The following is a 12,504-nucleotide window of genomic DNA, read 5'->3' as shown; positions in this document are numbered from 1 at the left end:
AGCTGATTAATTGTTTGCTGTGCTATAATTTTGATTACCCAAAGCCCAGTAGATATCTTCAAACTGTTTGTTTTGTCCACCAACAATCCAGATCTCAAAGATAACACATCATTGTACTCTTATTTGTACATGAAGAAGTTCGAACTGGTGGCAAAAACTGCATAAATCTGACTTCTCGATTCATCTCTGTGAACAAGTGTTGCCTAGCCAAAGCCTGATGGGTGATGGAGGAGGACTCTCTGTGATATAGACCTCCATTGTTGTTGAACTATTAAAAGCACATCAGTGAGCCCCACTGATGCACTGGCTAACATGTTCCTTCATTACTGTGAACATGGGCAGTGTTCGTTCCACATTCGCCGTCCTGCTTGCTGTAAATCCGCACTAGCATGAAATGAAATTACATATGAGTGATCAGTTTGTGTATTTACATCTCCAGCAGGAAGAACTGGGCTTGGGTTGGAAAAGCACAGACTGGCAAGTCAGGGGATGGAAACACAGAAATACACCAGTTTTTATTCTTTATTATTCTCTATTCTTTATTTTAAGTGGAAATCTTGATAGCTGTCAGCAGTCAGGAGGATCCACACCCACCTAGAGATCTAAATCTAAACACCATTTAGTCCTACAGTTCACTCTACCACGACAAAAGAGCACTATCTCTTCTGTCCAGCAGCTGCATGACTATGATCAACTGCTGCTATAATGCCGCTCTGAATCATTCTCGTTATATAATTGCCCTATTTTATTTTATGTTTATATTGTTGCACCTGCAATGGAGTACTTTCAAACGTCCTCATGCTTGAATCACGTAGGCCCACGTTTAAAAACCAGAAGCTCTCAGCCTTTTGTTGAGACAGAATAACCCTATTTCACTCAACTGAATTATCTCTAAAATATCTAATAATGAAATCCGGGAGGTACAGAAAACTTGAGGTATATGCTCATTTTGAATAAGAGTTACCGCTTTCCTCTTTGCAATTTCTTCTTGCTTTCCTTCCCACAATGCCCTCCTCTCCCTCCCTCCCCCCCATCCTCACCCCTCCTCACTTCATCCAACTCTATTGCACTCTTTTCATTGCCCAGCTCACGTATTGAATCTGCCTGATGAAAACAGATCTCACTGCAGCACCACAATAGAATGGCTGATGCAGGAAAGATGAACCCTAATGGATTTTTTTTTCAATGTGCTCAAGATTGAATATAAGGCCTGACCTCCAGATGTAGTGGATCCATTTCAACAGCAGAGATATTGTTTATAGTGAGGACACAGAAACACATGGACACGCAACGTCAACAGCAGCCGCAGAAAAATCCCTTTCTATCTACATGTAACTCTCAAACGCAGTATTTTCCAGCCCACAAAACAGTCTAAAATTAGAATTAACCCTTGTTATTTATCTATCCATGTCAAGTGAGGTATTCATTATGATAGCATCTCATGTTTGAACTGCAGAGTTTGCTTAATTACTCTGCTCAACAGACTGTGTCAAGGTGAGGCACCAGTTTAATAGACACTCCATTCTCAGCACAAATGAACCTCTGCTACGGTTTGGTAGTTTCGCCAGGCAGGCTATTTGATTTAGAAATTTCTGAGTTTGCTTTATATGCTGCAAGTTGAAGCAGAGCCCTGAAAAGATCTGCTATATGTTCAAGGGGCTGCTCTCAGAGCCACTGAGGAATATTGAGGTTTGGGAGGTTATAGTGTTTTCTTTTAAAGACCCTGATCACCTGGTTAGAGGCTAAAATAAATCTGCTGGTGTAATTTTCAATGCACTAATTTCTTTGGTTGTTTCCGTGATTTATTTGCTTATAACTCACCCTGAATATGAACCTAATTTGAATAATATATCACATTTGCAGTATGTGTTGCATTTCTCTGTGTCTGCGCTTTAAAAAAAACAAAACATCCACCTGAATTGTAATCACCTGCAGTTACCGCCTTTTTTCCTATGTTTGTTTTATTTACATGTTCATCGTGTGTCATTTCAAACACGTCTCGCGCGCTTTTATCGCACAGCCTGCGGCATTCAATCTATTACACCGGCGAGTGTGTCCCTCTGTAGCTGTAACAAATATCCTGACTGCAGAGAGAAAGACTGGCCAATCAACCACTGTCTCCCCAGCAAAGGTCATGACCAAAATGTGAAATGAATATGAAGATAAATGACACAAGAATCCAAGGCCTAGGGGGAATATTCCAACATCATATGGAATATACAGCATGTTTATGTTGCAGATGTTTATCAAACTGTATTTTGGCTATATACAGGCTGTGTTTATCCTTATCTCTTCTGTTTATGATGAGCGTTATAATACATTGTGCTTGACCTACATATGCAGCTGTATGTATTTAATGTGTCCCGTATACAATAGATGCTCTTGTCTTTTCATTAACACACACGAAACACGCTGCTGGCTTGTCATTTCCAATGACGCCTCAGACAGAAAAAGAAAACTATGAACCATGTGCACTACATTATGAGCAATCTACTCAGAAGGCACAGCTGTAGAGTGTAGCTGTTTACGATATATCAGTCAATGTCAAGTAAGTTATGAAGCTAGGAAATTTTGACCTTCACACCCCGAACGCAAACATCTTTGCATTTGTTAATATCGGTGACCATACAGTACGCGCTTTCTCTTCATGCAAGTGATTTTCACTGAGGTCTGCAATCAATAAAAAGCATTCGCATCTGTTCATATTTCAAAGGCAAGTATTGAATGAAACATCAAGGAGTCACATAGATGTTTAAAGATCTCTATTCCGTTCACCTCTATTACAACATTTATATTTTTGACACTGAATAGGATCAAAAACAATACTTTGAACTCCACCGATTTGCTCAGCTCAGCTTTTTTTTTTGTTGCCACATATGGCGATACTGTATGTGTACTATACAGAGGCTGCTAACTGGAGAACCTATTGCAGCCTATAGGATACATAATGTTTCACGCATAAGCTTCAGACATATAATTTGTTGTGATAGAAACCTGCTCTATTTCCTGCAGTTCTCATGAATGCAATTATGGTTTGGAGAAGCTAATTTGTGCAGGAGCAGTTCTGTGTGGAGCTGTGGGAGTAATCAGCAGGCATTCATGTTTGAAGGCTTGACAGATTGACCGATGCATGCTGTCGAGGTAGATATGATGCTGATGGATTTACCCACAATCCCTTTCTCCATGCATCAGAGCTGACATGGCAACCACTGAACAATCACTCAGCTCCCCCACTTAGCCCCCTTCGTCATGTCTTGAAAATTACATTTACCTTATATGGTTGTAATCTGTTTCATATTACAAAGCACTTTAAAATGGCTGTTTTGGATGTTTCGCAATATACAGAAAGCATTGAAAATCATTTAAAAAGACAGATTTGTCCAGTCTCTCATGTGCTCCATCATTTTTTTTTCCTAAGCTGCAACTTTGTATCTCCCTCTGTGTTTGATATCTATTCCGTGATTGTGTAGATGTAAAGGTTAATAATTTGCCCTCATGTCCTCCTGGCTATCTCAGAAAGAAAATCAGTTTTTGTGTAAGCTAGCACAGCTGAAACCACACAACAAACTGAAAGTTTTTGGTTCAAGTCCAACCCTCTTTTCTTCTCACTTTTTCTTTAATTAGAAGCTTAAATTGGTCGAAATATTTGTGACCATTACTGAAAGTATTCTCTGACTCTTTAAATGTCAGCGTGTTACTGGGGCCCCCTAATGGAGCGTTTCAGCCCATGTAGTGCTACTCACCGAGGGCATTTGGCTGGAGACGAGGTGGCTGTCCTGTGCCAGCATGTTAGACATCATGAGTGTGGGCAGCTCTGGGTAGGAATACGGGTTGATGAGCCCATTGTGTGGCAGCGAGTGGCAGAGGTAGCCTGTAGAGTCATGCTCCATCAGGTGAAGAAGAGGAGGCTCGGGGTGGTTAGGTGGAGTGATGGGGGGAATCTCGTAGTCTTCGTCCCCAGCTCCATTTCCACTGGCTGTGCCGCCGCCTCCGCCTCCTCCCCCGCCGCCACCGCTCTGGCCTGTGTAGTTCTGAGGGAGACAAAGACATGAGAAAACTTTATTGACTTGGGGCTACACACCTGCTACCTCAAGGCTGATACCATGTCCCAAACACAGCAAAATAAGGAAATACAGGCAGAGGGCACGGACTCTGCTGATACTAACACCACCACACTTCTAGTGGTTCATAAGTGATGCTTGAGAGGGATTATTTTTCTATGAGTATATACTAAAGCAACACGCCCCAAGAGGTGGTGGTTTACACTGATTTTAGAACAGCTAGGGGGCTTTGTTTGGCACTACGCTGAGCAACACACAGATGTAGTGGAAGGCATGCTCACAGATTGGAGTGATTCTTAACATTTATCTGGATCTCGCCATTAACTGTGCAACTGTTGAAGTAGTGTTCAATTAGTGCTCCTCCTTGCTGGTGCAGGGGTGTCTGACTCTGGACAGGATGCGTTTTAATTGCCAGAAGCAAAGGTATTGCTCCAGCATGTTCTCTCTCGTCGTGGTTTGGGTGCCAGAAGGGTTCACTTTTCCTGTTTTTCACAGTGGCATAAGTCTGATGGAGAGCCCGGTTTAGCTTCATTTAGGTGATTGTCTTCAAATCATTAGCCAGATGTTTCTCAGCACACCAGGTCAAGCCAATCATAATCAAAAACTGTTTGCATTATAAATTGTTTTTTTTTTTTAAGGAAAAAGCTGCTCATTCCACCTTTCAGGAAGTAATGGATATTTCATGTTAAGTCAAACTAAAGCTAGCGTCAAGCTAGAGTCAAAGCTAATTTCTACATGACACTATTTCATATGGGCTGCAGATGTAGACATTCAGTTTACTGTAATAGACTTTTTTGACAGAGAGAAATAGCTTATTCAGGGGCCAAGGATCCAAAATGTCCTATTCATTTCCTGCAAAGACCGTGTTAGGCAACTGGAGCACTTCCAAGGAATGGATGGGTAGAAAACTCTTCCAGTTGGATCATCAGTATCATGAAAGATGAGCAGCTGCGTTGTAAAATTAATAGTCCTTTGATAAAAGAGTCAAAGGTACAAGAATGTGTACATGAATCATAAGAACAAAAGTCAACAACAGCTCATTTCATCCAGTCACCAAACTTAAAATTCAGTTGCATGCTCCGCTAACAGCAAACTAAAGCTAAATCAGATTCCTTTTACATTCTTGGTCAATCTTGGATGATTTTGGCATCAATGGTGGGAGTTGTTCCCCAAATGCACTGGAAAAACAATGAATTTGCTACAGCTGTAATTCACCTCTAAATGATTTCTCATGCATAGCAATGGCAGCAGAGGTTCACGTGTATCACAGTATTTAGAGCCAATCACAATATCAAACTGAAAAGAAATGAAAAGTAACTATTTTTTTATTATTATAAAGTTGAAATAATTAAAACTAATATCAAGACAGAGCTCTGGTAATTTTGACATGGAAACCTCCAAACTGTTCAAATCAATGAAACTGTTGACTTTCAGAGCCACTGTTGTAGATCAGTGTAAAGTCACAGCATCCAGAGTGACAGTACATGTTATTAATGCTACATGCTAACAGTTAAGCTAACTGACACTTCAAAAAATGGATCTCAGCCTCACCCACGTGCATATTATCTTAAAGCCTTGTCGTTAACTATTGCTTACCACAGCAATATTAGCCTGCGGGTAACCATCGCAACAGTACTTCTGCTTTGTGCTTCGTTATCAGTTAGCCTTTATTGCCGCCGCTGACCTGACCATAAGTTCAACTGACAACAAACAAAAACCAGATAAGTGTTACAGACATGCAATAAGTGTAATAACACTCTTTGTGGTGTTCCAATACAGAAAATAAAACTCTGTTTAGTGTTGTGGTGTTTGCCTCCGTCTCATCCATTATTTTCATATATCAGGAAACCGCAAAGAGAGTTATGGATTATAGAGTGTTAGATAGGAAAAAATAATGATAAATTGAAAACTGATGTCCTGTGGTTCTCAATTTCTTGCAGCAGACTCCAGGATAAACATTTATTTGGCAGACAACCCCTTACTGACAGCTGAACTAACTAACAGTTGGTCGATCAGCGGCAAAATAGATGCAAAATTACATTACATTACAACATTTAAGGATCATATAACCCTGAAAATGCATGCTTGAATAACAGAACTGATACGGGGGAAAACAAAAAATAGAATAAAGAAGAATTTATTCATTAATATGTTAACATCTTGTTTACCAAAGAATTTGGTTTCCTGCCCATCTGCAAAAAGCTTTGAAAACTGTATTATTTCTGCCGTTTGCTGGACTAGGTGTAATTTTGTTTCACATGACGAACGTCTCATTTTGAACCAAAAACTCAATGCTCGGCAATGAGTAATAAAGAAGACCCACAGCCTCTGTATTTGTGTGCTGTCGCGCTAACACAGTAAGTCCAATCAGATCAGAGTCCTGCACAGAGCGAGAAGAAAAGAAAAATAGCAGGGAAATTCAACGGGGAATGAAAAGCAATTTTGTCAGAGACGATCCAACTTGACTCCCATTGTAATGACTGAGTCAAATTAATCATCACAAATAATATTCTGGTGTCAGCCATTCAAGGGTTTTTTAATAGAATTTTTATGATTCATGTCTAGCAGTATACATCAAACAGTCAGTTCTGCAACATTTCTGAAATCAATTCAATATCATCTTTGTGTAGGCTGTCATCCTCGGCAGCAGAGTGGTCATTTATCTCTCAAACAGATACTTTTAGAAAATAAGGGGCACGGGGAGATGGAAGACAGAAGAGAGGATACAGGGCACTTTTATTTTTTCTTATTTCTCCCAACCCTCTTTTAGTGTAGAGGTGAGCGTAAAGGCCCATTCTGTAATTTTGTGACCACATAAATTACAGCTTTGCTAAGATATATCACTTCCAAATGACAAATGGGCATTTTCAGCTGCTTGGAATACAAAACACAGCCCTGTTTCACTGCAAAGAAACCTCAGTCAGCATCAGAAACTATCAACATTGTAGATTTTGTGCTCGTCTAATGTTGGCGTGTGTTAATTTTGAAGTGATAGCAGCTTTCAAGCCTCGTGCTTTCGTGCTTTGGCCATTTGGATCACAGATTGGGCCTTTAAGTACACAGTAATGAACAATCTTCTGTTTACAACAATAGCTTTCAGGAGGATTAAAATGTACATAATGTCTTTTAAAGGAATACCAATCTAAGGATGTAAGCACAAAGCCAGATGAGAGGAATTTCATTAAGTTACAATACCTAAAACACTAGAACACCCATCTTTAATTTGACCACAAAAAAGGACGTTAGCGATGTTTTATTGTGAAGCAAGAATGCAGACGCAGCCTCAGCATTTAAAGCACACTTTCATCTCCCTGCACGTTACAGCAAATGAAGAAAATAAGAGGAGAAGAAGTGCGATCGCCTCGGTTTGATTCACTTTGTCCTGACAAAGCCTGCAAGCTGGTTGATATTAATTTTCTGGACTGTCCTTTGAAGACAGATGTTTTTGTAAACCTGTGGGGATAATGTTATTGTTTGGTCTAATGGACAAGAAAACGAACATTTCCTGAGATTCAATTTCCCTCATAATTGTTGGAAGGAAACTAAATTGTCTGCTGTAAACATGGGAGCCATTGTGTGAAGTGAGTCTCAGTGCGTGTCCCTCGGAGCCTTCTGCGTGGCCGTCTTCTTTTACCGCGCTTCGCTGCGACTGCGGCTGACCACTGTGTAATCTGAAGACCGCCGCTCTTTGTCATCATCGAGCGTGTTCATCAACCTTTTGTTTTCTCAGTTTAAATATATATGCACACTGCGGAAACATTTTCCCGGCCCCATCCGCTGCTTTTGATTGTGCAGAGGGACGAGGACTGAGGATGTGTCATGTGTTAGACTGCTGTGAGGGCTCATCCACTGCCCTTGATGATAAAATGTAAATACCAAGGACGTTCCCAGTTGGATTGTGGCAAGATAAATTATTCATATGCCTCTATTCAGAATGAGCATGCATGTACAGGACCACGTGTACACTCTGGCTAATGTATACTCTTTTCTCCTTTAAAAGTAAAATCCAAACAAAGGCGGGGTATTTGATGGATCGTATGGACCAATGCTGTGTCCTAGTATGGAATTCACTTTTCAAACAAAAGCCTTTTCTCCCTCCCTATGAGGCACTCATCATTGGTTTCTTTTCAATAGTTAAGGACGCGCTCCTACCAAAAGCTGCATTACTCACATTTTATTTTCTCAGCGAAACATCCTTTATTTTCCTCGTCTGATCGATAGCACACACTATAGGGAGCATTATTTCCAATACACAGTATGCTCAGCCTGCACAGCGAGCGAAACACAATCTGTAACATTTTAATTAAGAGACAGATCTCTCGACTGTAAGTGTTACATACCAGCACACCTTTCATTTGAAAGAAACAGATGAACAGACAGTTGGTCTGGGACTGAGAGAGAAAATAACATTGATTGGGGAGCTCTCCAGCTTGTCTTTTATTTGGCACAGATCTCTCCCTCCCTCTGTAACGCTGCCTGAGTATTCAAGGCCTTCTGGAGATGATATTGACTGTGGCTAATGGCTCATTATCTGTACATTCTCCTTCTTATTAGATTATTGTTGTAATGCCTGCAGAGATCTGGATTTGGGACGTAAGCAAATTAATATCAAAATGCATATTAATTCTGTAAAATGATTCACTGTCCAATGTAATCTGCATGCACAACAAAAGAGTTGCATGTATTCAAGTATTCGTAAAACACTACATGTTCTTGGCATAGTGTTGTATTTAGAGCTGAAAATTAATCAGCAACTATTGTGATCATTAGTTGATAATTTAAGCCATTTGAAAGCAAAAACTTCTCTGCCTCAAATGTGAAGATTTGCTGCTTTTCAGTGTTTCATATCATCATAAACTGAACATTTGTTGGACTGTTGGGTGGAGAAAACAAGACATTTTGATATGTCACCTTGGGCTCTTATGGTAACGGAGAAAATAATGAGTAGATTAATCCATGTTGAAAATAATCATTAGTTGCAGCCCTGCTACAATTTGCTGGTTTCTTATTATTATAGCGAAAAAGCAACATCTTTATACAAACATTATTCTTATTTTGACAGGCGGCCCACACACTGTGAACATTTCCTCTTAAAAATAATCAAGCTCACATAATAAGAGCACAAGTGCATGAGCATATTTGGGCCAGTTGCTTGTGTGCCACACAGACGCAGAGTTTGGCGTCCTCTCAAGTCAGCGTTTGTTTCGGAGAGAGGGCGGGACCGACAGCTCGGAGACAGACGATGACAGATCAGCCTTACCACTAATGTGCACTTATCTGCCTATTGGAGAGCTTTGTCACAGTGGTGATTTATGCTTAAAATCCCCCTCACACTACCACTTCCATCACCTCCGACGCTCTTCGTTCCAACGCCTTCGCGTATCCACCGTGCAGCGCTCTGCACACGGAGACAAAGTCAGGCCCCGTTATCTCTCCTTTCCACGCAGTCCGGTTTGCAAGGAAAACGGTGGATTTATCTTTGGGAAGAATTTGAGAGCATCATCTATTCTCATTCACTCTGCCATCGCTCTCCCAAAGGAAGATTATACTGTATATTTATGAATGATCCTGTTTACTAGAGTACACAGAGCTCTTGTTTTAATATAACACAGCAGAGGCAAATAGCTGTTGTCAGACTACAAAGATCACTTACTTTCAAGAGCTTAATCTGAATGGCTGGAATTGATCTGCTACTTCTGTTTACTGGGCTGTTTGTTTTTGATATTCCTCTTTCTCCTTTTCCCTTTTCTCTTCTCCTCTCTCTCTTTATCCCTCCACCTCTCTCAGTCAACTCAGGCTTAATTAAAGCCATAGCTGTTCTTCTGCTACAATATCATGTCAGGGGGTATCAACACACCACAAAGCCTTCTCTGGCAGAGCCCAAAGACAGGGAGGGGGGAGAGGGCCGGAGATCCAGTTACAGCCACCCTACACCTCCACTCTCCTCTTCCTCTCTTGGCTGGCCCAACCCCAGCCTGCCCTGCCACTCAAAGAGCCCAAACAGTTCTGGTCCCCGCTCCACAAATACCCCAGACCTTGATCAACCCCCCCCCTCTCCCGCCCATCCCCCTGTCATCTCATCTCTCTCTCTAAAACAGCCAGGCTGCATTATTTATCTGTCACTCTGTTACTGTTTGGAAATCATGAAAGGGGCTGTGGGGACGGGGATGCTAAACCGCCGTGTACTTGGTTTCTGTCCGGTCAATGAACGGGATGGGAGGGTGGGAAGAGACGAAGGTGGGAGAGAGAGAGAGATTGGGAGGCAGCAAGGGGGTGAGACAGGGAAAAAGTATAATGTCAAAGGCTCTTTCTAGGAAATAAAATCCAGCTACTATCTCTGCAGCCCTGGCCATAGCTATGTGAGAAGAATGCTGCTCTGTGACAAAAATGCTTATTATTTATCAGTATAGGAGGGAGAATATGTCGGGAATGGTGAGAATAATAATTAAAGCAGGTACCAACTGTCCAAAGATGCAGATGGCCTGATTCACCCAAGACACTGAGTGCATTACTAACTAACCTCCCATTGACTAAAACCAGCCTTTCTAATTGCATATATTGTCCCCCTTTTCTTTTAAGTTTCCTTTCCTCCTGCTCCCCCGTGTATCCTGTTCCCAGTGCTCGTCTCACTTGTCAGTCAAGGTCAGGAGGTCATCCTCATCTGATCGCGTGTCAGAGCAGATTAGAATCAGAGCTTTTGTGCCATGTCATATTTCATTATGCATTTGACTCATCTCGCAGGTCAAGGGGTCAGTGTGATTTGATTGGATGACAGAAATGATATAATTTGTGTTTAACCCTAGGCTGTATGAGGCTCTGAGTGGCGTACTAATGCATTTTGCAAAGACGGGGCAGGCCCTCTCCACAAGCGACTAATTCGAAGTGGCACGCCGCAGAGTTGAAGGAGAGCCAGAGCTATTGCACAACATGCTGAGGTTATAAGGGAGGCTTTATCAAATAATAAACACAACCTCCCTTGTACCTCTGTTTCCGTCTGTCTCTCGCACGCTTTCTTTTTACTCTGCAAACTGATGCAAGTGCCCAGACATTAGCCGCCTTCTGTGCCTAATATGTTACTTTTCTCCTCCTTTTTTCTTTCTTTATCAATTTGAGTCACTGAAGATGTGTCGCTGACCCTCTTGTCTCATGTTTTTCTCTTTCTCTCTCTCTCTCTGTGCCTCTGTTTCTTCCTCGCTGTCTAATAACACTTCATATTGGCGAGAGAGGAGACTAATGGAGAAGTGCTGTCAGCAACAACAACCACATCATTATTGCTGAACATTCAACTGGAACACAAACAACATTTAAATAGCTCCCAAATGAATATAGAACAGAACAGATATAGATAGAATAGATAACAGTAGCAAAAAAAAATCAACTGCTTTATTACTGTGAAGAGGAATAACAACAGGTTTTATTGTTTGATAAATAAACACAGATTTAAATGTTTCTCTGCTGGTTTTGCGTCGTGTGCACAGAAAGAGTTCAGGACCTCGCCGTAGTAATGATATGCAGATGCCGCACAGTGTCAGTGAAAACTCAACTGTGATCTCCAGTAATGCGGTCGGAAAACAAACCATGGGTGCACGAGATTGCTCAGGTTTCCCAATAGTCGTCTAGAGTGATTGTGATGCCGATGTTGATACTGCTGTGGGTGGCGGGGGGAGGGGAGGGGAGGAGGAGGAGGAGGGTGGGTGGAGTAGAAAACGGAGAGGAAGGAGCAGAGAAGAAGGGGAGGGGGGAGAGATGAATCCAACATTTCAAATGAGGACCATAATCAAACTTATTGCCTGACAGGGTGAATCTAGGATTACACTGTTACACTGGCAGACGTGCAGTATTATTTCCAGAGTCCCCTCTGTCTCTTCCTGTTCGGAGCAGCCATGTCTCCTCCAATGGAAGCCTTCTGAACTTGGCTCATTGGCACACCACTGTCTGTTCTGGCCTTAACAACAGCCACCGCGGCTGATGAGTTTTGACCACACAGAAGCCACCCAGAGACCCGGCAAGGCCAAAAAACAGTAGCCGGTCAACTGTTTTTAAATTTTTAATGACTCTTCAGTTATCTATTTTTCTACGCTCAGTCAAATCATTATTAGCATGTGCACAATGGTGCTGCTGTGTCTGAATGACAAAACTAATTATTGCTATAAGAGCAAGTAAATGGACAAAAAAACAGCACAATAAAGGGTTGGTGGATCAGTACCGACTGACTCTAACAATGTTGGAAATAACAAAGGGAGCGCTGATGGCGCAGTCATCCAAACAAACGTGCATTATTCTAAGAATTGTTAGGATCCTGTCACCCACAAATAACTCTGCTATGCACCAGGAGAAGGGGGGTGTAAAGTGCATGTGGTTGGTGAGATTGTGCGTTCGCGTATGTGTCATTTAATGTCATGCATTTCTTCTTGCACACAAGAAGAAGAGGGTAATAGCTCTT

General features: G+C 41.6%; 1 protein-coding gene across 3 annotated transcripts in view; it reads right to left on the bottom strand.

Moving 5' to 3' along the window:
* tox2 (TOX high mobility group box family member 2) overlaps positions 1 to 12,504 on the bottom strand; it is a 93,810-nt gene that overhangs the window by 26,236 nt on the left and 55,070 nt on the right. For all 3 annotated transcript variants that reach the window (XM_076740864.1, XM_076740847.1, XM_076740855.1), the window contains exon 4: positions 3,744 to 4,031. In XM_076740864.1, coding sequence (XP_076596979.1) covers positions 3,744 to 4,031 — 288 coding nt within the window. The remainder of the gene's footprint in view (positions 1 to 3,743; positions 4,032 to 12,504) is intronic.

The sequence above is a fragment of the Chaetodon auriga genome, chromosome 2 (assembly GCF_051107435.1).
Source record: "Chaetodon auriga isolate fChaAug3 chromosome 2, fChaAug3.hap1, whole genome shotgun sequence".
Lineage (NCBI taxonomy): Eukaryota > Metazoa > Chordata > Actinopteri > Chaetodontiformes > Chaetodontidae > Chaetodon > Chaetodon auriga.
The sequence above is the reverse complement of the archived record's forward strand: the minus strand, read 5'-3'. Positions and strand labels throughout refer to the sequence as shown.